This window comes from Phaseolus vulgaris, chromosome 8 (assembly GCF_000499845.2).
Source record: "Phaseolus vulgaris cultivar G19833 chromosome 8, P. vulgaris v2.0, whole genome shotgun sequence".
Classification (NCBI taxonomy): Eukaryota; Viridiplantae; Streptophyta; class Magnoliopsida; order Fabales; family Fabaceae; genus Phaseolus; species Phaseolus vulgaris.
Window position 1 is genome coordinate 58144258 of NC_023752.2, and position 22759 is coordinate 58167016.

At 33.8% G+C, this 22759-nt stretch overlaps 3 protein-coding genes and 1 non-coding gene across 6 annotated transcripts; all 4 read left to right on the forward strand.

The window, feature by feature from the left end:
• Window positions 1–1653: 1653 nt before the first annotated feature.
• Window positions 1654–9519, forward strand: LOC137824347 (protein NEDD1). 3 transcript variants are annotated; one of them, XM_068629966.1, is made up of 11 exons: window positions 1654–1773; window positions 1963–2129; window positions 2216–2328; window positions 3586–3846; window positions 3945–4049; window positions 4396–4461; window positions 4593–4814; window positions 6470–7030; window positions 8040–8672; window positions 8929–9099; window positions 9172–9519. In XM_068629966.1, the coding sequence occupies exons 2-11, from the start codon at window positions 1973–1975 to the stop codon at window positions 9277–9279; spliced, it is 2397 nt and encodes a 798-aa protein (XP_068486067.1). In that variant the 5' UTR covers window positions 1654–1773; window positions 1963–1972; the 3' UTR covers window positions 9280–9519. The 3 variants fall into 3 exon arrangements, with proteins under 3 accessions (XP_068486067.1, XP_068486066.1, XP_068486068.1); XM_068629965.1 differs by lacking the exon at window positions 1654–1773 and having other exon boundaries at window positions 1798–2129; XM_068629967.1 differs by lacking the exons at window positions 1654–1773; window positions 1963–2129; window positions 2216–2328 and adding an exon at window positions 3047–3466.
• Window positions 9520–11125: 1606 nt separating this feature from the next.
• LOC137824122 (folylpolyglutamate synthase) lies at window positions 11126–17247 on the forward strand. Its single transcript, XM_068629581.1, has 16 exons — window positions 11126–11416; window positions 11555–11700; window positions 11771–11836; window positions 12077–12186; window positions 12510–12570; window positions 13326–13409; window positions 13523–13579; window positions 13726–13786; window positions 13956–14002; window positions 14107–14184; window positions 14581–14745; window positions 14826–15122; window positions 15913–15991; window positions 16233–16385; window positions 16521–16672; window positions 16890–17247. The coding sequence occupies exons 1-16, from the start codon at window positions 11248–11250 to the stop codon at window positions 16947–16949; spliced, it is 1785 nt and encodes a 594-aa protein (XP_068485682.1). The 5' UTR covers window positions 11126–11247; the 3' UTR covers window positions 16950–17247.
• Window positions 17248–17677: 430 nt separating this feature from the next.
• On the forward strand, window positions 17678–17751 carry TRNAV-CAC (transfer RNA valine (anticodon CAC)). Its single transcript has one exon. It is a non-coding gene; the product is annotated as a tRNA-Val (tRNA).
• A 403-nt stretch (window positions 17752–18154) lies between these two features.
• On the forward strand, window positions 18155–22207 carry LOC137825770 (uncharacterized). The gene is made up of 6 exons (XM_068631545.1): window positions 18155–18443; window positions 18967–19006; window positions 19114–19194; window positions 20292–20457; window positions 20748–21021; window positions 21543–22207. The coding sequence occupies exons 1-6, from the start codon at window positions 18387–18389 to the stop codon at window positions 21732–21734; spliced, it is 810 nt and encodes a 269-aa protein (XP_068487646.1). The 5' UTR covers window positions 18155–18386; the 3' UTR covers window positions 21735–22207.
• The last annotated feature ends 552 nt before the right edge of the window (window positions 22208–22759 follow it).

Here is a 22759-nt window from a genome sequence, read left to right on the forward strand (position 1 = left end):
CAACTATATTTTTAAAAACATTTCAATAATATAATTTCTAACTAGTCCAAAATATCAATCCAAACTATGATTTGTTCAAACATCATTCCTCAATTACTTCATTACAATCTAAATCATTCAAACTCATATGTTCATCAAAGCATAACCAAAACTTAGTTTAATTAACATATTTTAACATACATAATTTAGTTACTATATTAACTTCTTACTATATTAACTTCTTATCTAAATAGGCTATTCTAACATTTTATCAAAAACACAAATAATTTCTCTTGTAATTTCTTATTTTAAGTGAGAGATTATCAAAAACACAAATAATTTCTCTTGTAATTTCTTATTTTAAGTGAGAGATGACGACAAATCAATTACAAAATAACATACCCTTTCAAACATTTTAATATTATATTATGCAAAGAAATTTGAAGTTTTTTTTTTTTTATTTCCCTTCACTGTTACATGGTTACAAGAAATAAATAAATATAATTCTATCTACATTGATTCGTCTTCCTCTCTCGTGATGAGTGTCAATTTTTGAGGTGTATTACCAAATTTTAGTATAAACTTAATTAAATTGATATAAACACTTTAATGACAAATTTATAAAAAAAAAGAGACAATTATTTTTTTAAAAGTAAACATAAACTTACTCTCTAAAAATGTTGTGATAAATAATCTTCCACTTATTAGATTTTGAAATAGATAAAATATAAAGAAGAAAAAATTAGAGAAAAGGAAGAGTAAAAAAAAAGAGAATAAATATATATAATGCATAAAAAACGTAATTTCAAACGTATATTCAATCTAATAAAAATAAAATTTTAAAATCATGTATTGAAGCATTATTTTTTATTGTAAAATTGTGTGACTTATCCATCCATGTTAATATTTGTTTAAAAATATACTCATTTACATTTTTTTATGCATTATGATTTTTTTTTCTTTGCATTAATTTTTTTGAATTATCATCTTTTTCCATGATAGGTTTTTTATTAAAAACATATTAAAATTCCTATAAATGTTTTTTATAATTTCCACGTAAGAAATAAAAATATTTGCAATCTCAGTGATCTTTGATGATGGAAAAATGATGAGAAAAAACAAGGAGGAAAATGATGAAATAATAAACAAAAAGTAATTATTGGATTGAGTAAAAACATGTTCACATTTTTATTTTATTTTCTTAAGGAGAGGCGTGAATGTTCAACTATAATAATATTTGACAACAATCGTAATATATTACAAGTTTTTTTTTTTTATAAATTAAACCCATTTATTTCAAATTATGATAGATTTTATAACCAAACTTTTAACTTATAACTCTTAAAAATATTTTTTCTTATTTTTTCAATTCTGACTTTCTGAAATCAAATACATTCATTTCCTTTTTTTTATCAATTTCTACTAACTGTTTTGCTGTAATTTTATTTCCATTCGTCTTATTGTTATTCACCTACTTTTGCCCTACTCAACACTCCTAATTTTTTAGATTTGTGCTAAAGTTTCATAAATAAATAAATTTTAACTTTAAAAAATTGATTCAAAATATTTATGGAAACGTTTGTTCTAATTTATCTTTTCTTAACAGAACTCTGTGTCATTCTTAATGAACTTTGCAATCCATGCAGTGTAAAAAACAAGTAAAAGGAAAAGAAAGTGATGTTAATATTAATAAATTAATAAAATAAAATAAAATAAAGTATGAGGTAATTACTAGGACGAGCGTTAGAGACATATGTAGAGCAGGGTGGGAACGATGATGAAGAGCATATAAAGGTGCCCACTCTTAACCTTTTTTTCTTCGTTCAAAATTTTCTCTCTCTTCTCTCTCTCTCCTTTTCTCTTTCTGGTAGAGTGGTTGTTTTGTAGGGTTAATACTTCATTCATATTTGAAATCAAATTGTGAATGTTAAACTTCTCCTCAAACTAACGTTTCAAATTCAAATTCAAATTCGGTACGTGTAGCGATCCGTCAATGGCGTTATTGGCGGCGAGTGGCGGCGACACCGTCAAACTCTTCGACGCCTCCGCCGTTAAGCCCGGCGTGTATACGCCCTCCGGCGATCCCTGTGCCCTCAGCTTCACCCCTTCTCCCGGTTCCCAAGTCAATTCAGTCAAGTGGAACCACACCAGTGAGTCCATCTCTAGCATTTTCGCTTTCTAGGGTTTGCATTTCCCCTAATCGTCGTCAATTGCGCTGAATTTGAGTTTTCCGCAGATTTAGTTGTGGCCAGTGCGGGAGACGATAAGAAGATCTCGCTGTGGCGGAAGAATGGGCACACGATGGGGACCATTCCGGTTGCCGGCAGTGATAGTGGAGACAACATTGAGGTCATTTCTGGCAAATGCTTGCTTATTTGATGTTTTGTTTACAGAACATTTGATAGAGAATTAGAAATTAGTTGACACAAAATGCAAACTATGTGGCAATGCTCTTGCTCTCCATGAGACAATGCTCAAAAGTTTATAACATACCACGGACTCAAGTGACAACAGCTTATGCCTAATTACATAACCTATAATACATTACTGTCATCAAGGGAGTTTCTGATTCTATAATATAGAACTGATCAGGTAATGCACGATGAGTTGTTTTCTATCACGATGTCTAAAAATACATTACTACTCCTAACTCTATCGTAACTACCAACGGGACTGTGTTAAGAATATTGGGAGAATAGTACTACCGAAGTTAGCTGTATTAAGTGTGCTTTTATAAACCTCACCCTAGAATCCCGTACCTCCAATGTGGGACCAAAGTCCCATGCCTTTCAATTGGATACTAAAATCTAATCACACTCCACAGCCCAGGCAACAATGCGAGCTGGCCGTGCACCTGCTCTTTTAGCTAGTTTCTGGTGAACACTACAATGCCAATATCATCACTACTTGCAGTTCTCATTTTCAGCTGAGATATTTGATGGAAGGCTAGTTGTTGTTAGAAATGCATCTAATAGATAATATTAGCTCTTCTAAAGTGAAACGTACACTATGAAAGAGTGAGGAGTTGTTCACGGTTGATTTAAATTAAGGCATATAATCGCTTTACATTAGTGGTGGAAAGGGCCTTGCTTTAAAGGAGCCAAATCCAATGATACCCAACTGCACATGACAGTTATTATCAGTTCCCTGTGAACATTGTGCACAAGATTTAAAGACCTGTGTTGGTTCTTTGCCTGAACATTGTTGTCTTTGCACTTGTTAGAAGTGGCCGAAAATTGCTGCCTTTGCGCTGGTTTTTGCCTGAAGGTGCAGTGTCAGTATCACCACAAACTTGTGTGTGAAATTCGTGGTATAAAATTTATGATATTCTTAAGGACAAAAATTACATCTAAGAATCTCCTTCAACATTTGATCCAATTAACAGAGTATTGAACTTTGATTGTGCATGAGGGGAAGATTATCCTGTCAAAGTTGGCTATTTTTGGATTTTTCAGAAGAAGTGACAAAGGCAGGGAGACCCCTTTGTGTAATGCTTCTAGTTCATATCTGATAGTCTTTTGGCAGAAGCAGTCAGACAATCTGTTACTTTTTTGTTCTTTGTTTTACCTCATTCATGGCTTCATGCTGTTTTTCTTTTCCTTGCAGGAATCTATATTGGCTATCAGCTTCAGCAACAAGGCATCCAGATATGTATGTTCTGGAGGAACTGGTCAAGTTGTAAGGATATGGGATTTGCAAAGGAAACGCTGTATTAAATGGCTGAAGGGTCATACTAATACTGTCACAGGGGTAATATACAATTGTAAGGATGAACATTTGGCATCTATCAGCCTTAGTGGAGATTTAATGCTTCATAACCTTGCTTCTGGGCAAAAGACTGCTGAGCTCAAAGATCCCAATCAACAGGTTTTTCTGCTTTGTTGTACTTGATCCTTCTGCATCTTTGTGCTTTGTTTTGTATGTGTGTATGGACTAACCCTCCATCTTTGAAATTGTAAGACCAGATGTTGAGAGTTCTTGATTATTCTAGAGTTAGTCGACACCTTCTTGTGACTGCTGGTGATGATGGGACAATACATTTGTGGGATACAACTGGTCGCAACCCTAAGGTATGGAATGTGCTCTCTTTATATGTATAAATAGCATATGCTACAAAATTCTACCAAAAATGAACTTGGTTGATAGTTGAAACTCCAAATTGGTCTTCTCCATTCAAAATAATAATAAAGAATACCTTATATTTGTAACATCGTCCTCTTATTTCTCTTGTACAACCTTCATAATCTTGTGTCAGTAATGAATTTGGTATTATTGTAGTCTAACGAATTAGCTCTTTCTGTAGTAAGTTTCTCCTTTCTCACCTTTTAAATTTTCTTATTATTTCAAATAGATAATTTTTTATTTGACAATATATATTTTCTTGTTATTTCTTCTTTCATTGTGTTTGAAAAAAAGGTTTCATGGACAAAGCAGCATTCTGCTCCAACTGCTGGTATTAGCTTCTCTCCATCCAACGACAAGGTTTCATTTTTTATTGCTAGTTTGAATTTTATTGTATACAGTAAGGCTGTTTCATCCCGCTGTAAACTGCTTTTGACCCGTTCTTTGGGTTTCAATAATTTTGTTTTCTGTTTTCTTTCTTCAATTAACAGATCATTGCTAGTGTTGGCCTTGATAAAAAAATGTACATTTATGATTCTGGATCTAGAAGACCATCATCTTACATTTCTTATGAAGCACCTTTCTCTTCATTGGCCTTTAGAGATGATGGTTGGATGCTGGCTGCTGGAACTAGCAATGGCCGTGTGGCATTCTATGATGTTCGTGGAAAACCGCAACCTGTTGCTGTTCTTCACGCTTATGGTAGTTCTGAGGTAATTCTTAGCTTCATAGACAATGTTTTTTTTTTTGTCTGGACCTGTGTAGTTTAATGCATTTAAGCCTCTTAGTTGATTACTGTTCAATATTTGTCTAATTTGGTGTTAGGATCATGGTAGTTGAATCGAGATATGTTATGTATAGAAGAACTTGTATTTTGAATCATGAATTGTTTAGTATCGTGAATTGCAAGATTCATAAACATTACAAAATGTACCATATACTTAAATATATAAGACTTATAAACATAACATGCAAATATTCAATTAATAACAAAACAACCACATAGTCAAAAAGAGTGGATGTATCTATGTGTATTTACTGCACAATTTCAGCTACACAACCTCCAAAAGAACAGTGTTGTTGCTGTATAAGATTCCTATAACCATGGCTATATGCTACCAAACAAATTTTGCATTATAGCCATCCAAAAAACAAGTGTTGTTGCTGCTGCTACTGCATACTTAGTGCATAATCACTCAAGTCATCTTCATCTTCTATTAAAAGTTCTTCCTCTTCTTCAGTGTCTTCAATTTCTTCCTCATCTCCTACTTCAACATCACTGCACAAACATGTGTTGAAGAGTTGAATGGCCTACTTGCTCAGCTCACAATCACTGTTCCACTGTTCACAATCTTCCAGATGTTCTGCTGTTCCGTTGTTCTACTGTTCTGTTGTCCTGCTCTTCCGTTGAGGGAGAGAAGAATCATATAGTGTATCGCACAATACTTACTACCATGGTTAGGATAGATTCATGGAAGTTCGAAGTTGCTTGATGTATGTTACATCTGACACTAGCATAAACTCACACAGACCACTTTAAGCTTCCACAATTACTTAAAGTTAGTTTTTTCTCAATCCCAAAAGGGGGAAGTAAATCTATCCAAGAATTAAGCCTTCGTCGCAATTCCCTTGATGATCTACAATGGGTCAGCAAGCTACCTTATTTATGTCTTTTAATATACATGATCTGGAAAACTTATGAAGATCCTTGTTTCATATTTTGTTGAGCATAAGATTTACATATTTGTGGTGCACGAATTTATTAAGAAAGTTCTTTAGGTCTGTTATGATCTACAACTAATATCTGCTTCCTACTTTTTCTTGTTCACATGACTTGATCTTTTCATTTGATCTATGTTCCTAGATTATGTGACCAGTTTTATTTCTTCATTTTTTCACCTGATATTTATTTAACTATGTATAGTAGAACAGAGACAAAAAGTTGTTCTGCTATCTAATTTCATTTTCAAAATAGCTTGAAGGAGATGATGCTTGATGGCATGTGAGTATATTTATTGAGTACTGTGATTAGTGATATTTTGGATCAGAGTGAGGTTTCTAAAAGTACTGTAGCATGTATAATTGAATAGCAGGAGAGTTTTTTTTGTTGTCTTTAATTAAATATAGATCTGAGCATGGGTTGTTTTCTCTCTTGTGGATGATCATGTAAATGCAGAATCTAAACTCAAGAGTTTTTCTAAGCAGTGAAAATATTATCGGAAGTCATTTGATAATAAATAATTCTACCCTTAATGCAATATAAACTGATGGCACTTTTAAATGAATCATTAAAATCTCCCAATGTTAATAACTGATTTATGTTTGTAAATTAATGTCTTCTTTTTATCTAATTATTATTATGCAACAGGCTGTTACGAGCTTATGCTGGCAAAGGTCTAAACCAGTTGTTGTTGATGAAAGAAATTGCACTGCAGAGACTGCTCTTGTGGGAGATACAGTTGAAGATTCTATACTTATGCCTGATCCTTTACCGTCTGCAACTTCATCGAACATTTCTCTATCGACATCCATGCTGAATTCTAGGAACTCTGGTCGGGTGGGTGTCTCCATTGATGCTGCTTCATTTGTGGCATCTGGCAGTGGTTTTCCATCCAGCATAATAAATGCATCAATAGCAGAAGAAACTCCTCAACGAAACCATTTATGGCCAGGTGGAAACCTGTCAAGGTTGCATGCTCCCCGTGGTAGTTACAACTTAAATGATGATATGGAGGTGTTCTCCCCTCTTGTGGATGTTCAACCATTAACACCCTCTCTATGGGATGAAAATGGGATGAAGAAGGATAGTTTATTTTCTGATAGGAAACCTATGTTGTTTCCGTCATCTAGTAGAAGATTTTCAAATTCTGAGGAAGGAATCAGTGATCATCCAATATCTGATTGGAAATCTGGCTCATCTGCCAAGCAGGTTATTGTCTCACATGACCCTGATTTTGAATTTAACTGCTCTGAAATACTGATCAATAAACCTATTGTTAATGTGTAACACTTTAATTCCCTGATATTCAATGGGAGGAGTACTGGATTTGTTTGTTTATAAGAGCTCACTAGAATTACTTGATTAGGAAGGCCATTTCTCTTTTTTACATCTGTTTCTTGTTAGATACTTTGTCAACCAAGAGTACCTTGATGCCCACAAACTGTTCCCACATGTTTTATGGTTTTCATTAAGTTCAACTATCCCAGATCTTAGTTGCACTGCTAATATTCCCTCCCTCCCCCCCTCCTTTCCTATATTCTCTTCATGGTTAAAGTTGCCTCCCCTCCTACACCAAAATCTCAGCTAAAAGATGAATTTCTTTAAGTAGAATTTTTTAGGAGGATTTAATTCAGTCATTGATTGAGCTGTGATCTGTAAGGAAGGCATGCTACTTAAGATCATCTGTTTTCTAAATTGTTTATTATCAAATCATTTCCTAGATTATCATTTATTGTATGATTGGATCGAATTCTGTACTGTACCTGCTTGGGGAAGTTCCATTTGTTAGAATCAAAATTGGAAATAATTTACTTTTATTACATTTGAATTGATTGAAAAATCAAATATTACGCTTGGGACTAATTGGACGAATGGGATATGATTTGATTTTGGAAATATGTTATGTTTGGAACTAGTTAAAAATGAAATTGATTTGATTTTTACATATTTTTACATTTTTACTTTTCTGCCATGTAAAATGAAGTTAGTAACGGTAAAATTGTTTATTTATTTAGTTAGAATCCTATCTAATGCAAATCCAATCATATTTGACAGAATTTATAATTTTAAAGCAACGTAAGATTTTAAGAAACAAATAATTCCTATTTTATATTTCAAACTTAATATTTGAATACTAAGTTAAATCCCCTTTGCTTCCATACACATTTATGTTTTACCCGACAAATTTTTGACTGATTATACTGCAATCTAATTGTAGGATATTACTCAGTCTTCCTTTCCACTTGCGGGATCAACTCCTCCTCCTCCTCCTTCTTCAAAGAGTGAAGATACTTCTATCACTCCTCCTGAAGCCTGGGGTGGTGAGCGGTTGAGTGAAAAGTATGCTTATCAACGTCAGCCTGCCACTGTACCATCTCGTTTTGGGATGTTGGCTTCTGGTGGTCAGACAGCAGGATCAATGTTATCTGGATTACAGGATACATCCTCATCCGTGGGTATTAGTTCCTATGCCAGTTCAAGCCTAAGTTTAGCTAATTTACGTGCCAAGGATGTCTCTACAAGCCAGGAGACTTCCTTGGGGTTTACTGATCACACGTTCTCAACTTCTTTGCCTTTGTCCGTGAATGCAAAATCCAGCCTTGGACAAGCAAACATCGATTCCCCAAAAGTCCTTGATTCCCCGAGAATGTCATCTTTTAATAGAAGATTTTCTACTTATGCAGAAAGAATAAGCACGACATCTACCTTCAGCGATGGAGTATCCCTTTCAGTTGGCACTCCTAAGATTAAGAAATCAGGAGCCGAAACCAGAGAAGAACTTCTAAATAGCTTGCTGTTGAAGTCTGATATATCTGTTCCAACAGAATCTGGCCCATTACCACTGACAAGTGTATGTTAATATTTACAAATTAAGTAGACCCGATTATTGCTTGCATATATATTGATGCATGTGTTTGGAAGAGAGTAGATAATTTTTCTCTGATTCTTCATCCAAGAATCTTCCATTTGTGTGCTTCAGAATAGTACAAGGGTGTGGGTTTCATTGATATAGATTGTGTGATTTTTTATGTTATAAGGAATGCTATTTATGCAACGTTTAATTTATTTGCTCTAATGTTCTTATTCATTTTTCTAATATACGATAGGGAGTAATCCCACAACAGAAAGCATCTCAGCCAGATGCACAAGGCTCTTCATTTACACTTCAGCTTTTTCAACGCACCTTGGAAGAAACTCTGGATTCCTTCCAGAAATCCATACACGAGGATATGAGAAACCTTCATATTGAAATTTTAAGACAGTTTCATATGCAAGAGGTGTGTATCTGGAATTAGTGATGGTGATTTTCATTTTTTATTTCCTGTCTAATCAATTGTCTCATGCAACAGACGGAAATGTCAGCTGTAATGAACTCCATTATGGAAAACCAAGCTGAGTTGATGAAAGAAGTGAAGTCCCTTCGTAAGGAAAACCAACAACTCAGACAAATGCTTTGATGGGTGTGAATACATTTTTGTTTGGGGGGTGCCTTTGCCCTTTCTTGTGGGGTCTTTTGATTTTTAAAAACTAACAATTAATGTATGCCTGCTCTCCCCATCTTGATTGCGTCTCTTAGTTTTTAGTCGGTGGTGGTTCAAGAAAAATATCACGAGAGAATTGCTTTGTACTAGAATAGGGTTTTGAAAATGTACAGGATCATGATTTTTCCAATTACAGAAGCTTTGTTGAATGCTCTATTTCATGCTTAGAAGCCTCTTAAATTCTCGAGAATAATTACTTTTTTTTCTCAATTCTTTTTAAAAAGTTGGGCAAATAATGAATTTTTGGTTTTCAAATTACACTAAATTTAACTTGTTCAATATCTGAGTTGTTACTTGGAATGGCATTGGACACCCTTCTGCATTGAAGTGACTTTTTCCATGTTTGTTATCGTTTTGCTGTCCTGAAAAGTAGACACTGGTTGATGTTCAGTTTCGCCACAAGCGACATCATGTCCTTTTCTAGGAACTATTCTATTTAAGAAATAGTGATATTGGGCAGTTTTGTCAAGTACATAAATTTGAATTTTAGATTTCAATAGAAAATAAAAATTGTGAATTTTCAATAAAATCTTAAAATGTGATTTAAATCAAGAAATGTACACTCTGTTAATGTGATAGTACATTAAAGTTATACATGTTTTGTTAATGAAGTTTGTGTTCTGTTGCATAACATTTCTTTATTTCATTTTGCATACATTTTTTTTCTTCTATAAATTTCAACCTTTAACTGCATTCTCATTAATTAGGATTTTGGAAGGGAGATTCCACTAAATTCACTGATACATTAATGAGTATGACACTATTATTCATTTTATCTTGATTTGCCTGAGTCATACTTCCACCTAAAATTACATAATCATGATGTCGAAGACAATAATTGGATTTTAGTTACTGTAATTTTAGTGTCATTGAAAAGAATGTCATTACATTTTAATTTTGATATTAAATATTCTATAACCTATATATATATATATATATATATATATATATTACAAAGGAAAATTGAATTGTGTAATGCTATTGAAGGAGAATTAAACTTTACATAACTCGCGAAACTTAATTAAACTTCTCAGGCTTAATTTAATGAAATTATCATTTAATATATTTAAAACAATCACTAAATTGTTTCTAACTTTACTTTCCATTTTTTTATACACTCTCTCTGTAACTTTGGAACTACATGTCCCAAAATCATAAAAATTAAATAACTACAACTATAGCCAATCCTTCAATTTTTATTATAGTTAATTTATAATATATTGATACATTACTAATTTTAAAAATTTCTAGAACAATAGTTAATCCATATATGTCAATGTCTAACAAATATAAAAGCAGTTTTATAATACGAAAATAATGGTAATGTATATATATATATATATATATATATATATATGTTAATACCTTAATAACATTTAATAGTTCTTTACTGTTTATTAATATAATACTAAAAAATAAAGTTGATTGAAAATAAAGATTCAATCTAGTGATTCTTATTGAAAGAGAACAATTTTTATTCTATTTTTTACACTATTAATTATGTAAAAATAAGTACGAATATAACTTATAAAGTAGTTATTATAAAATTCAATGGTATTAATATGTAAAAAAATTACAATTAGATAATTATATATAAAATATAATGTATTTAGATTAAGTTCATAATTTTTAAGAAGTAATTTTATATTAAAAATTCATAGAATTAAGTTGACGTAATCTTTATTTGTTTCAGAGTTAAAAAACAAAATTGTGTTGTAAGAAAACCAAAATCTTTAATCTCAATGCAACTTCGACAGCAACTGTGACGATATACTCTGCCACAGGGTACTAGCGACAGTGTACGTAGCTGATGATGAAACTATTTTTCTTCTGTAGCGTAGCACATGCACTTCTCTTTTCAATTGGCCAAAACAAAATAAATAAATGGAATTGATATTAAGACATTTACCACAAACGACAAATTCTTCAATCTTTTTTCAATCCTTCAAATCTCAACCTCACCTTCCACTTTTCACCGTACTGCTATCTCCATTCAGACAAACGCTTTCTGTTTCATCCACAATTCAAACCTCAATCGCCATGCCTGACCAAGGTATTCCCCATTCATCTCCATCTATAGTGACATGTTCATTCCTTTTTTTTGCTTCTGGGGTGATTCAACCAATGTTAAAGTTTTGATTTTGATGATGATTGTTTATTTTCTGTTGTGGGGTCCTCTCTTGTTTTCCAGAAGTTGGCAAAGGGTCTCCAAAATCTTCTTCTTTGAGTCCCTATGAAGAAGCAATGGAGGCCTTGTCGTCTTTGATCACTAGACGCACACGGGCTGATGCTAGCAACGTGGGGGATCAGTTTGACCTGTTATTTGATTACCTGAAGGTAAAAAGTTTGTGAATTGGGTCATTTTTTATGAGATATTCACAATGGTGTTAATTGTCTTATTCTATAGATGCTAGATTTGGAGGAGCCAATTGCGAATATGAAGGTTATCCATGTGGCTGGGACCAAAGGGAAGGTACTCTCACTTCACTTCCACTTCGGTGGTTGCTTGGAAATGAGGCCATCATAGGAAGTTCAATTTGTTTCTTGCAATAGTGATTGCTATGTGGCTGGTCACTGGTGTTTTGTGGCTTCTAACAGTTAGAGATAACTGATAACTCTGGCTTTGGGCTTCTCATTCTATGGTTTTTTCATGATTAGTAACTTTGTTTATTGTGATGATGGAAATTGTTTTTTTTTAACTGGGGTTTTATAGGGATCCACATGCACCTTCACAGAATCTATATTACGTAACTGTGGTTTTCGCACTGGACTCTTCACATCTCCTCACCTCATTGATATCCGAGAAAGATTCCGTTTAGATGGGTGAGTGATTCATATTCATATGTTTATCTTTTTGTGTTTTCCTTTGTCATCTACTTGTGTCATTTTTCATTTTGGGTTAATTTGGTATTTTGATTGGGAATTTGAATTCTTTGATCTTCATTATGTGTCTGTCATCTGTTTTGTATAGGGTGAATCCTAATTGAGCGAATGAATTCTGATAATTTTCTCAATTGATTGTTTTGCTACGAAATTATTCTTTAGTATTTGTACTTTTGTTATTTCCACTGAACTCTGCAGACCTCGGAGAATATATTGTTTTATCCCTTTACTTGCAACATAATTAAAGTTCTTAAACTCTGCAGAAAGGAAATCTGTGAAGAGAAATTTTTAGCATACTTCTGGTGGTGTTATGACAGACTAAAGGTATGCTTCTGCGCATAAATATTTCGTTGGGATTTATACTATCAGATGTTTTTGATGGGGTGGAAAAGCATGTCATCCTTTTCTCAATTTTATTTTAAACCCGAGCCAAATTGCCTGCCTAGTATATTTTTCTTATTTTACACTATTGCTAGTTGTTTATTCCAATTTTAGCTCTAAATTTCTTTAAAAAAGTCCACCAATTACTCTTAGAGCAACCAAAAGAATATTTTCTGCTAACTTAGTCAGAAGTTCTGAAGCTATTCCATAATGCCATTGTTCTCTTTGGAGTTATTGCATTGTTTCACAAGAAAATAGTAAAAGGAAGAGCAACTAACTGGTCCTGTTTGGTAGCCTTGACAAGTTTGTGTGAACTGGTACACCATACTGCAGAAAGGGGTCTTAAGTGTAGTGTAGCTTGAGAAAACGGAAGAAAAGGTTGTATGTGTTAAACTCATGGGTTGGTGTTAAGGCTCTATCAATTCGAAAATCACATGGAACAAAATAAAAATGGGAAAAATTAGACGAAAAACAAAGTTTTACTTAATAATATCGTGAGTCTATTAGCATCACCTTCTGTTCTGCAAGCCAATGCATTTTTATACCATGGCAATAACAATTGTGGTGTAGTATAGCAATAATACCATTAGTTAAGCTAATATCTTCAAAGTGTTCATGTTACGTTCACTTTTACAATTTAATTTGATGTTATTGCTCATAGTATTAATGTAATTGGTACTTCTTTTGGTGGTTTGCAGGACAAGACTGATGACAATATTCCAATGCCTACTTATTTCCGTTTCCTAGCCTTGCTTGGCTTCAAGATATTTGCAGCAGAGCAGGTTTGTTTCCATGCTTTAAATGTCTAAGAAAAAATTGTTCAGTATGTATTCTATTTTTTGTTTATGTTATCATGAATGAATAAGAGCTTCTTTCTGTCTGAATTTTTATGTAGGTAGATGTTGCTATAATGGAGGTTGGATTAGGTGGCAAATATGATGCAACAAATGTGGTATGTTTAACATTTCATTGGAAATATGTTTCTCTAACATCACAAGACTGCAAGAGTAATGAGCATTGCAACCTTGTATATGTATTAATGTTTTCTCTGAAGTTAATATCTAGGAACAAGCTCATGCAGATGTGTTGATATTTCAGGTGCAGGCCCCTATTGTGTGTGGAATAACTTCTCTAGGGTATGACCACATGGAGATTCTTGGTTAGTTTTCTATTTTTGAATTCTAGGTAATGCATGGCTATTGTGTATGAAAATATATGTTTAGAAATTTATATATTATACAATGTTTCACAATAAGTTGAACATAATGTTGCAATGCCACTGCTTTGTTCAGTGAGTTTAGTTTAATCATTCTGAATTTTATTATTAGGGAATACTCTCGGAGAAATTGCCGGTGAGAAGGCTGGTATCTTCAAGGTATCTTTTATAATAGAATGTTATCTTCTTTTGAAGAATAAAAATTATTTTTGGTGCTTATTTGCAATGTGCACTTTCTTCTTTATTTGTTCATCTGGTTTCAGAATCGGATTCCAGCTTTTACAGTGCCTCAACCTGACGAAGCAATGCATGTACTTGAAGAGAAGGCTTCTCAACTAAATGTATGTTTTTCCATGAATTTAACAGTGTATTTAGGATTAAAAGTTCAAATTTACTATACATGTGATGACTTGACTAGAAACTTAACATACTTTGTTTGGATCTTATTTGGTCAAAGGGGTTATATAACTAAAACTTAATTATGAGAATTTTTTCTTATCTTGGAAAGAAAAAAAATGCCTTCAATGTGATTCAGCACGTCTTGTCATTTCCCATACTGCATTTCATCAACTTGTGTCTTCATGCGTTGTGTGCTTTTTTTCATTTTTCAATGATCTTCTGAAAGTCACGGTATACATAACATTAAATCCAAGTAGCTTTTGTAGCTGCATTCATTGAAAATGTTTGACTCTTTGGTCCTTGCTTTCAATCGGCTAAGTAAATCTTGCCAATGCCAGGTACCTCTTCAAGTGGTAACTCCATTAGATGCCAAATTGCTAAATGGTTCAAGACTTGGTCTTGAAGGTGAGCACCAATATGTAAATGCTGCTCTTGCCATTGCATTGTGCTTTACATGGCTGAAAAAGACTGGGCATGTTGGAGATATTTATTTGGAGCAAACTGTAAGTTTTAAAAAGTAGATTTTTTTTTATATCTTTCTCTGTATGCCGTGTAGCTGAAGTGATTCTCCACCTGCATGAAGGATAAGTTGCCAGAGCAGTTCATAAAAGGTTTAACAAGTGCAAGTTTGCAAGGAAGGGCACAGATTGTTCCTGATCAACACTTCAAGAGTGAAATATCAAATAGACTTGTTTTCTTTTTAGATGGGGCTCACAGTCCTGAAAGCATGGAAGTGTGTGCAAGGTGGTTTTCTCTGGCCATTAAAGAATACAACCCAGACCCAACCTTGTTTCATCAGCAACTGGATAATTCTAAATTCTCACATGAAGTAGTGAAGACACACAATGAAGAAAGAGTATCCCAGGGAAAATCCACTCCGGTAAAGTATAGATTTAAAAAGTAGATTTATTATAATTCAAGCACATACAAGCCGAAGTTGGAAATGTCACTGTAAAATGAAGTAATATCTAATGCCCTTAGTTAGAAAATCACCATGTAGAGAGCTTGTCACGTGTTTAACCTTACTTTCAAAAAAGGCATGTGGATTACTCTTAATAGAAACCATAGAAATACAGATTATCAACTTCTTCAAACTTCCTAGACCTTATGTTTTTTAAATCTATAACTTGAGATAGGCAATGATATTCTTATTAAGCTTACCCCATTCTACTATTTAGATATCAGTTTAGAGCATTAAATTCACCCATGGAATGTTTGTATCTTAAATATTTACTCCTGCAAAAGAGTTCTAGTTTTACCTTTGTTATCCGTGTTTGTTGAGAATTTAGTTTGCACACTGTTCTTGGCTGATATTTGACTAACACATTTGGGAGGTGAGAGATGTTGCCATTAAGCTAGGTTGCATTATCAGAAGAAATTAGATGCAAATAATGTGTGTCAACAACTGTCAAGATTTGAAATGAAACACCCGGTTTTTATGTTTTTGTTTAAAATATACTGATTCCTGTGTCCTTTTTGTCAAATGAACCTTGTGTATTTCATATCAGGATGATCATTTGCAATCAGCTGTCTTTTAGTTTTTTTTTTTTTTCATTTTAATTAGAATCTCATGATACAAGAGTGAAAAATGCAACTATTTCTTTTTCAATCAAAATGATGCTTCATTTTTTTGTTAGACTTTTGGAATTGAAGTAATTGAATTATTGCAGATATTGCTGTTCAATTGTTTGACAGTTAGGGATCCGCAGTTGCTTCTTCCTCACCTGATGAAAACGTGTGCTGATCACGGTAAATAGTCTTTTCTTGATTATGCAAGAACATACTTACCAAATAATGAAAATAATTAAAAATATTTAAGTAAAGCTTAATATTTGAGATTTGAGCAGGTTTCTTCTCTATTAGTTCTGTAATTATTTATGTTTATTATGAGGAAAAAGTACTGTAAACATTTTTCCAATGTGATTTATTTATCCCTGAAGAAAGTTATTTGGTCCATGGAAATTAAGAAACAACTAAATTGAAATTGTAGGTGTCTACTTCAAGAAAGCGCTTTTTGTACCAAGTTTATCTGTGTTTAATAAAGTTGGACCCCAGGCTTTTACCCCGACTGATCCCAAAGTTGATCTGTCATGGCAGTTCAATCTTCAAAGAGTGTGGGAAAATCTCATGCAAAACAGCAAAGGTAGTGATTATTCAGGATTGCTTTGTGGCTTATGGAATATAGCAAATCTCTATTTTTCCACGTCTTTTCTCTTTTTTTCCATCACGAGTTGTGCCTATTAAGTTTGAGGCCTTAGAATACTTTATGGCTTAGCAGGTAAAAATATCGACATTGTTTCTGAAGAACTAAAAGATGATATGGAAACGAGTGCCAGTAACTGTGAACACAGCGCAGTGTTTCCGTCACTGCCATTGGCAATCAAATGGCTTAGGGACAGAGTGCAACAAAATCAGTCACTTCGTTTTCAGGTGAGACATAAATTACACTTTAGTATCACAGTTAAGAAATTTAATCAATGTCGAATGAAATTTATTGGAAATAGTCAATTTGGTGGATCCCAATTCTAATTTGAGACCCATCAAAATTAGAGATTTTCAATCAATTTCAGTTGATAACATTATACATCTTTTTTCATCCGTGTAGAGTAGAATTTCTGACTGCAAATTTATGTGGGTGATGCATCAGGTTCTTGTAACTGGCTCTTTACATCTTGTCGGGGATGTGTTGAACTTGGTGAAGAAGTGATTTTGATTCGGAAAATTTGAAGATTCCTTCAAGATGGTGTTTCCATTCTAAAGCAGAAATCGTCCCTTATTTGTGAGACATTAGGGTGGATGAGTTTTCTCACAATTCATTGTTGAGCTGGTTCTGCGTGCATAACCCCATGGCATTGGACATTCATTTGATACATATTGTCCATTGGTTCATTCTTAGGGACAGTGACTGTTCTAAAGAAATGTACATTAATTTGATACATCCACTGCGTTGGTTAATTTTCTCATATTTTATCTTTGCTTCCAAACAAATCTACACTCTTACTGTATGACCACCGAATTGATTCTGGATTACTGAACAAAGTCACAATTTAATTTTTATATAATTGCTTCAGTTTTAAATTAAAAAATACAAAATCATAATTAACGTAACAATATATAATATTGGCACAATTCCACGACAAATATTTTAGTGTAGAATGTTCGATTATTTCTTATGTATCATCGCATATCGGACGGTGTGGCGTCTGAGCCACAGCTGATACATGATAGTATTCAACGCATCGAACGGCAAAGGAGGCTGGTTCCACCGGAAGTGCGTACTCGCGCTCACACTCAATTTTCTCATCCGCTCGTGTCATTCCCTCCACGTGTCACCCAACACACGCGTCACTTCTCACAATCACTGCCATCATCCTCATTTTATCTTATCAAATTTACTTAATTCATAAATAAAAAATATTAGTTATGTATTAATGTGTCTGGGTGGTGTAGTTGGTTATCACGCTAGTCTCACACACTAGAGGTCCCCGGTTCGAACCCGGGCTCAGACATTTTTTGAAAATTACTTTTTGTAAATTTAGTTTTATGGTAAATACATGGGCCTCACAAATTTGTCCTCCCAAGCCCAATTTTCGAAAAAATAATCTAAACAAGAGAGAACAAAAAGGTGAAATAAAAAAAAACAACAGATTTACTGATTGACCCCACAATGCAAAGTCGTTATTTTTTTTTTTTAAATAATGTCTTTATAATTGAATATATATCAACCCACATGCCGGCACGTGCGCTTCTATTGAAAAGCTGAACCAAAACTAGCGGAGCCCATAGGTTGGGCCCATTTTTGAAGCCCAATTAGGCGAGCCTCGTTGGAAAGAGAAGCCAGAAAAAAGTAAAAATAACAATTATTATTATTAATTATTAAATTTAAAAAAGGTACCAGGTACGTGCTTGCCTGACCCGGCGAATTGAATTTGAGGGTGGGGTCCAATCCTGTGTATGAAAGAGCACGCTATTTTGTTTGCAGTCCTCCTCCTGCAACACGTTCCTTCCAAACGACGAAAGGAAAAACAACTTTGGTTCTGCTATCTAGGTCTATTCCGATTCCTACTCCGAACCGCTTCAATGCTTCTCTGAGCTAATTAGGTTCTCTTCACTCGCGCTTCTACTCTGCATTGTATCCAATTCCATGGAGGACTCTTCTTACACCGGTCTTCCCACTAGCCACTTGCTCGGTTCAGTTCCTGTGAGCGAGAGCATCTTTCATTTTTCATTTCTAATTTGTTCTGTTTGCTTTCCATATCGCTTCTCTTCACTCTCTGCATGCTCGATCGTCTTCAATTGTTCTCTTAATTTTTTAGGAATTTAGTTAATCGTGTTGAAATTTTGCGGAAAGAGTGGGATGAAGTGAAATTATGGAATGGCAAGTGAAATTGGTTGATTCTACGATGATAAAATAGCTAGAGCTGTAGTGTAAGGTCATTTCTAAATTAAGTAAGACAACTGCGGCCTCTGTTAAATATGTTTGTGATTTTAAGATATTGACATTTATTGACTTTATGATTAGATATCTTCAAAACCTTTTGATTTTGAATTTTATTGTTCCTGTTGATACGATGTAAAAGTTACTTTGTTCAGGAGCATGTGTGATCTTAATTACTTTATTATGATTCTGTTATTCCTATGATTCTTTGTGATAGTGAAATACAAGTTCTGTTAAGTGCGTTCTAACTTTTTTAATATTTTTGGTTTACCTGTTTGGTGCTCAGGCTGTGATTACTGAAGAAAATAATACCACGAAACATGTGGGTATGGATTTACAGCTTCGAGCTTTTGTTCATTTCCTGCTTTTAAAATTTAAGTGCTTCTAGTTGCTTATGAACACATATATATTTATATGTGTGTGATGCATGTAGCCACTGATGCGAGTGTGCATGTATTCCCTCCCAACAATGGGGACAGAGGAACTGGATATCAAACTGTTGGCAGGCCTACTGGTATGTTCTCTAATTTTTGTGACTTGGAGAGTTCAGAGAGTTGTTTCTTTGTCTGGTTTTTCTCTCTTCCTGCTCTCTCTCTCTGTTTAAATGATTTAACAATATATTTGTAGTCCATGGCTGTTTCCTGGTGACATTAGACAGTGAGACACTAATTGGTATACTGTATTGTCAATTCATGACTGATGGAGGGGATCAGGATTTTTTTTTTCTTTTGCTTGTAGCCATCTTACAACTGAACAAATTAACTAGAGCTTTCAAGCAGTCCCCCCCTGTCGCCTAGTCTCATGATATTGTCTACTGATTTGTATTATATCTTCTAAATTAGTTGTCATTAGTTAGTCAATATCACCCATTTCTAACTATTCTGAAATTCTAGAGTTAGAAAACACCAATTATATTCCTATATCTTTAATCAGCTACCGTTTGGGGGAGAGTTAGCATATTCTTCGATTTCTTTAATGTGTTACTGTTGTCATTTTATGATGCTTAAAAGTTGTTTTCAATACTCTCGTGTATGGTTGCTAAATCTTTGTTTTTTTTACCTTTGTTCTTTCGGGGCTTTGAAGCCAATTTGAACTGCTTGAATATGTCTAAGAATTATAAGTTCAAACTAATAGTTTTTTTTATTTTATTTCCATTATCAACCGAATATTCTACTTAGCTTAGCTATGATTTGACCCCTTTTGCCTTATGATACTTAATGAGAAAACTATTATGCTGTCACTTAGATAAATAAAATTTATTTTCCTCTTTATTCCTGCATAACCGGGGTCAAAAGGTAATAAAACCACTCCCTCAACTTACAAAGATTAGAAGTTACGGAATTTCATTAAATTGCCACCCAATTATGATCATTAAAGACAATCAACACTAATAATTGCATATCTTAAGTGTCATAGTTCTGGACATTATGCCAACTGTTTTCTGAATATTAAATTATCTATAGATTTTAGCTTAACCATTGACCAAGATTCACACTCATATTGATTCTATAATCAGATTTGTGAATAGTGCTCGTTTGTATTTCATTTTTCATGGTCACTTGGTGATAAAATAATGCTGTTTATTATTCTCTTGTTTGTTTATCTATACAGAATCTTTTGAACAACAGCCAGCAAACAACTGGAGGGGAGTCTTTAGCATCTCATCTTATTCACAGTATTTTGATGTAGATACGGATGTTGTCCTAATCAGACTGATAAGTTCTTTGAATCCAGTTGCGGGAGACTTTTTCAGCAAGATAGATGCTAATCCTGATTTGTGCGTTATGTTCTTTACCCTTTTTCCAATTATCAAAATAGAGATACTCACTTTGATTACATATTGAAATGGGAATTGGGGGGGATTTTAATTTAATTAAACTGCTACCATAACATTTTTGGGGAAATACCTGCCATTTTGCTTCACACCCTCCTTTTTTTTTCTGTATATATTTTAGTTAAAGGAGACATTTGCTAATTATGACCAGATTTTCAGCACCCTTCCCTAAAAACCATAAATGGTACATTTAATGGATATCGGATTCTAATGATGCGATCCTTTTGTCATAGATATGGGCTTATATGGATCTCAACAACATTGGTGTTTGTGCTTGCTGCGCTTGGAAATCTGGCCACGTTCCTTATGCAAAAACATGCTGATAACAGTACCTCGTGGAGCTTTGATGTCAGCTACATGAACGTGGCTGCATGCTCAATCTATGGTTATGCAATTGTTGTCCCATTGGCATACTACTTCTTCCTTCAGTATATGGGTTCAAATGCCAGCCTTATAAGATTTTGGTGCATGTGGGGTTATTCTCTCACCATTTTCATCATGTCTTCGGTAAGTTTCAGCTTTCTCTAATTGGTAAATTTTATTCTGAAAGTATTTATACTACAAATAATATTGCACAATAATTTATACCACTCATGTTCAGCGTGGGGGAATGTGGCCCTGAAGGCAAAACTTGAAATGGACAGTGCCTCAACAAAGTGAGGCACTCTTCTTTTAAAGTTCGAAGGACCTTTGGGCTCAGGCCCTAATCCCTCCTCCTCACCATGCAAATAGCACGCTGACCAAAAATAAAACCATGCAAAAAATACCATAATCTCAGTTGGTAATAGTATCGCTGTGAATGGACTGCGGCTTAGAATGAAATTTTTTTCGATCCTGTTCGGCGTACTTATAATATGTCACAATATCTAGATTGGATGCGTGACTTCTTTTCGCGTGTTTGTATTTAAGTTGTGACTGAATTTTATAATTTGTGATAGGAAATTACATCATTAGTTCACTAATCATACTTTAACTTTGTGGAGTCTTTTGCATTTCTATCTAATTCATATTTCTTGGGATACTTTCAGTTCCTGTTGATAATTCCTGTTGAGTTTCTTCGGTGGGTTATAATACTCCTTACGGGTGTTGCCTCAGCAAGCTTTGTTGCTTTAAACCTGAGGTCTTACATAGAAGGCAATGAGCTTTCGGTGGCGATTATTGCAGCATTTTTCTTGCAAATAGCTTTGGCAATCTTCATCAAGGTTTGGTTCTTTCCGTAGCTAAAATGCTCTGCAGCAGTGACCAAAATGCCCCAAATACTGTCATTATGAACTCACTGCATTGGCTAACTTTGTTCAAGACGAGAGTGGAATTGTCTCAAGCAGAATTGGTTTGTGTATTTTGGATTTACTAGAATGGAATGGCAAAGAACTGCAGAGGAATTAGTGCGAATTTCAGTATCAGCCCGGTCAGAATTTCTGTACCATTGTTGGCTTAAAGTCTTTGTGGAAGACTCAATACCCGGGAAGGGGATGATGAACGATCATGATTTGTAGTATCTGTGTATGTTTGAGCTTTTTGCATATTTCTGTAAATATACCGAGTCAAGTAAATCTCTTTTAATTGATTTTTTCAAGTAGCTGTTTTGCGTGGAGACTATCAATTTCTTGTATGGTGAATCAAAATTTTGTCATGCCATCCTTTTCAAAGTTACACTGTAATATCACTCCTCTGGGATCACCCTTGCTTGTTATTTTTAGTTCAATTACAACTTGGTAGGGTGTAATAGGGCATCCTATCGTTTGGACTTAGTCATGATATGCATGCTGAGTTGTATCATCTAATTATAATTAAAGTGTCATTAGAAGAGTTTAGCAGCTAATTGTAATTTTGTTGTAAAAAAATAGTTTTAATCAATTAAATTAAAAGTTTTAAGAACCAACAAGTCGATGGAATTTAGTTGGAATGATCAGTTCAATTTTATAGGAAACATAGAACATATTTTATCTTAACACAAAATTTGACAAATTTTGGTTTTGTAGGATAAAAAACGTTCAAAATTCTTTCGAGATGGTAAAAGTGAATTACAAATATTTTAGAGAGATCAAAACCATATTTTACCCAGATTTTAATTTGTTATAACAATTTTTAAACATAGCTTTGTTCTATTTATAAACAACTTTAAATGCTTAAAGTTGAGTCATTTATTTAGATAGAGAACTCAAGTGCAAATAAAAAGTTACAAAAGCTTAGATTTTATAAGATTTCAACATTTGAACAAAACTTATAAAGAAGATTTTAAAGA